The sequence below is a fragment of the Egretta garzetta genome, unplaced genomic scaffold (genome assembly GCF_000687185.1).
Source record: "Egretta garzetta isolate BGI_Z169 unplaced genomic scaffold, ASM68718v1 scaffold121, whole genome shotgun sequence".
Lineage (NCBI taxonomy): Eukaryota > Metazoa > Chordata > Aves > Pelecaniformes > Ardeidae > Egretta > Egretta garzetta.
In genome coordinates this window covers 98327-102617 of record NW_009258479.1, presented here as the reverse complement: position 1 = coordinate 102617, position 4291 = coordinate 98327, and the positions used below count along the sequence as shown (strand labels likewise).

Sequence of the window (4291 nt, the reverse complement as noted above, 5' to 3'; positions counted from 1 at the left end):
TGCTGCATCTAAGGGCAGGGTGAGACAGACCCCATCAGCCAGACTGGCACCTGCTGGGTCCACTGAGCAGCCCCTCGGCAGGCAGGACAGCTGCAGCCCCCCAGCCCTGTCCCCAATCCCCACTAGTACTGTCTGAAAAGTGTCACTGCCCCACAGGGGCATAGGGCATGAGACACCTCTCTGGGATGAAGAAGGGTCACTGCCAGATGAGGGACCCCAAGGGCCCAGGGCCCCAACTGCCACATCACAAGGTGCCATGAGCATGGCCACACACAGCTGTGGGTCTCACCCAGCTCCTCCAGGCGCTTCTTCTGCTCCTCCCTCCACTTGCGGATGCTCTCAGGTTCCTGGGTCAGACGGTCAGCCTTGGCTATGGCTGCATAGGCATCCGTGGGGCCATTGGACTCCTGCAGGACACAAGCCCCTCATCATCAGTACCAGCTCCTCCCACAGCCCAGCCCTGTCACCTCGAAGGGCTGGCAGCAGGGCAGGACTCCATGCTCCCAGCACTCAGGCAAGCCAAGACAGGAGGTAGGGAGGGTGACAGCCTGGGACATCTGGGACAGTGTCGCCAAAGTGCTGCTCAAACTGTTGTCCCAGCTCCCTGCCACCTAGAAAGACAGCATTCCTCTCCTTGACTTGCTGCTCACTGCCAACACAACTCTGATGTCCTCTGGGCCACCCACACCAGAGGTCAGCCACCAGCTTTGTGACATGTTCCCCACCAGCACTGTGCTTTCCCAGCCCTGATTTAGGCTGAGGCAGCCCCAGGACTGAGCACCATTACAGGCTCAGCCACAACAGATGAAGAGAGCCCCGGCAAGAGCCAGAGCCCAAGGGAGGGAGGTACAGCACTCTGCCTGGACACCAGCCCACAGGCAACAGCCTCCCTCCCTCCTCCGAGCCGAGCTGCCTGCAATGGCTCCCACCAGGCCCAGCACCACAATGGCTCAGCACCTCTCCTAACACCTTCCGCTGGCCAGGACACCCAGCCTGACACTGAGCTCCCTAATGAGATTACGGCTCTTCTCCAAGATCCCAAATCTAATTAAGTCTGTTCCATCGCTAATGTGATTATCATCTCATAAACTAGGCACGGGCAACGCACGTGCCACACTACTGGGCACGGAGTGGGTGAAGGGCTTATCAGATGCTGGCGCAGCTTCTCCTGTAGCCAGTACAGCTGGGCTTCGGGCTCCCAGAGGGAGCCGAGATGCAGGCAGGTGGCCCTCACAAAACACCCTTGGCCATGGGGCATGTGGGTTTAACGGGACGTGCTGCCAGGACTTGGCAGCAAGGCCACAGCAAGGCGTGTCCCATGGCAGCCCTGTCCTGGCTCTGGACTCTGCCAAGAGATGTTCCCGGCTGCCCCAGAGGCCTCCAGCAGCTACCCAGGCCAGAGAGAGAGGGCTTCTGTGGGGAATGGAGGATTTGTCGTCTGCTTTTAGGCCCCAGGCACTCCTTCAGGGCACAGGCCACCTGCAGACATATTTGGGGCAGGTCATGGCAGGCGGCACCAACCTTCTCTTCCAAAAGGATTGAGAATGGAGTAGCCAGGACTCCCCAAGACCCAGACCTTCCTGGGAGCACCAGTTTTTCTGGGGCTGGATAGCAAAGTCCAGTCAACCCTGGGGGCAGAGCAGTGGAGTGCTGGCCCCATACCCACCCAATCCTCCTTAGCACCACTGGGCCAGAGCAAGGGGCTGAGCTCTCACCTGAAAGACATCTCCATTGACTGTGGCTCCTCCATTCTGGAAACCAGCTAGAGAAAAAGGAAGAGATAAAGACAAACACAACTATGGCAACTGCAGATGATCCCAGAGGGGCTGGTGTTCATGAAACCAAAGCAAATAATTTCCCGGAAGCTCGACTGTGCTGTATCTTTATCAATGATCTGGACAAGGGGATTGAGTGCACCCTCAGTAAGTTTGCAGATGACACCAAGTTGGATGGGAGTGTTGAACTGCTTTGAGGGTAGGAAGGCTCTATAGAGGGATCTGGACAGGCTGGATCGATGGCCTGAGGCCAACTGCACAAGGTTCAACAAAGCTCAGTGCTGGTTCCTGCATTTGGGTCACAACAACCCCGTGCAATCCTACAGGCCTGGGGAAGAGGGGCTGGAAAGCTGCCCAGCAGAAAAGGATCTGGGGTTGTTGGTCGATGGCTGGATGAGTATCGGCCAACAGTGTGCCCAGGTGGCCAGGAGGGCCAATAGCATCCTGGCTTGTATGAGAAACAGTGTGGCCAGCAAGATGAGGGAAGTGATCATCCCTCTGTACTCGGCACTGTTGAGGCTGCACCTTGAATACTGTGTTCAGTTTCGGGCCCCTCAGTTCAAGAAGGACATAGAGGTGCTGGAGCGTGTCCAGAGAAGGGCAACGCGCTGGTCTGATGAGGAGTGGCTGAGGGAACTGGGGTTGTTTAGCCTGGAGAAAAGGAGGCTGAGGGGAGACTTTATCACCCTCTACAACTGCCTGAAAGGAGGGTGTAGTGAGGTGGGGGTTGGTCTCTTGTCCCAAGTAGCAAGTGATAGGACAAGAGGAAACATCCTCAAGTTGCGCTATGGGAGGTTTAGATTGGATATTAGGAAAAATTTCTTCACCAAAAGGGTTGTCAAGTACTGGAATGGGCTGCCCAGGGAAGTGGTTGAGTCCCCATTCCTGGAGGTATTTAAAAGATGTGTAGATGTGGTGCTTAGGGACATGGTTTAGTAGTGGACTTGGCAGTGCTAGGTTAACAGTTGGACTTGATGATCCTAAAGGTCTTTTCCATCCTAAACGGTTCTATGATTCTATGATTTCCACCTCAGCACACACATCCACAAAAGCCCCACATATGTGGGCCAGGCCCCACAGCCTCCTGTCCCTGGTGGGATTCAGCCAGCCCTTTTCTCTCTCCCAGACAAGCCTCTCGGGACAGTTATGTCTTTATGGTGTTTTCTCTGGAGTTTTATCTTATCTGAAGATTAGGGAAACTGTTCCAGGCACGGGACTGGACACAGGCAGGTTCTCTAAAGACAACCTGACCAATCCCAACGTGCAAGCGGCCAGGCAGAGGCTGCCGATGGACACAGACAACTGACCCAGAAGCTGTCGGCCGAGTGCCCAGAGTGCAGGGCTGCGACAGGAAGGCAACCCTGCCAGGGACAGAGCCCAAGAGAAACACTGCAGTGTGCTCCACCAGGAGAAGAGAGCAGGCGTGCATGCCAAGGTCCTTGAGAGCCCGCCTGGGGGCATGTCCCTGTGATGAGCTTTAAGGTTGGGGCTTAAGTGCCTTGGTGAGGCACCACTAACACCCACAGCTGGGGTACAGCTCCATCTTTCCCCCAGCCCCAGAGAACACCAAGCTGCACACCAGGGCCACGAGGCCAGCCCTGTACAGGGCTCTCTGCTGCTAGGCAGAGAAGCTTTGAAGGAGGCAGACTCCAGGCTCTGAGCTGCCACAGCTCTGACCACGGGGCTTCTACTGGCCAGCTGAGCCGCACAGCCACAGTGCAGCTCAGGCAAGCTCCGTCCTCAGAGTGATCGCCCCCACAGTGCAGCTCCAACTACACCCAGCTCCAGCCTGTCTGACTGCATTTATCGCCATGGCTGTCAACACCTCGCAGTGCCCAGGTCTGCCTCCACAGCCCTGTGTGCAGGCAGGTGAAACCACTGCTCCACAGCCAGTACATGGAGGCCCTGTGGGCCCAGGTTATAGGAAGGAGTCAGAGTACTGTGGCAGCAGCATCCCTATGTCCACACGGAGAGCAGACCCTGAGTCCCTGCAACCCTGCTACCTACCAAAGCCCCTGCAGACTGGTGGCAAGAGAACAGGATTAGTGCCTTCTACCTGCAGGGTCTGGGACCACGATGTCCCCAATGGAAACGCCTTCCATTCTGGACCCCAAAGGGCTCTCCTGTCTGTGGGGATAGTGACAGGGCTGTCACTGCTCCTCAGCTCCGCCTGAACGCCTCTCACACTGCCTTAGCTGGGGGCACTGAGACGTGGAGACGGGGGTCCAGCCAACCCAGTGAACCCAGCCTGAGCACACAGGGGAGGAATCGCCCCACAGCTGGCAAGGCCCAGCTCAGGATCCACCCCACATCCTGAGGCTCGAGAGGGAACCCCAATATCAAGCCTTCTGGGACCAAGCACAGGCCCGAGATAGTCCTTGCTGGGATGTAGGCCTGGTCCACTGGGGAAACCCATCGCCCACCCACCGGGGGTGCAGCGCATCCCACGGGGAGCCTCAGTCCGCCTGAAGGGAACCCCTCCCTGCCCTCGGGGCAAGAGGGGCCACAGGCCTTCT

The 4291-nt window shown here is 57.4% G+C and overlaps 1 protein-coding gene across 1 annotated transcript in view; it reads right to left on the bottom strand.

The window, feature by feature from the left end:
• The window catches only part of CLTB (clathrin light chain B), a 7418-nt gene that overhangs the window by 1560 nt on the left and 1567 nt on the right, over positions 1 to 4291 (bottom strand). Inside the window, exons 3-5 of the mRNA XM_035899375.1 lie at positions 1716 to 1796; positions 124 to 407; positions 31 to 43 (exon numbers count right to left, since the gene is read on the bottom strand). Of these exons, the coding sequence (XP_035755268.1) occupies positions 31 to 43; positions 124 to 407; positions 1716 to 1796 (378 nt within the window). The remainder of the gene's footprint in view (positions 1 to 30; positions 44 to 123; positions 408 to 1715; positions 1797 to 4291) is intronic.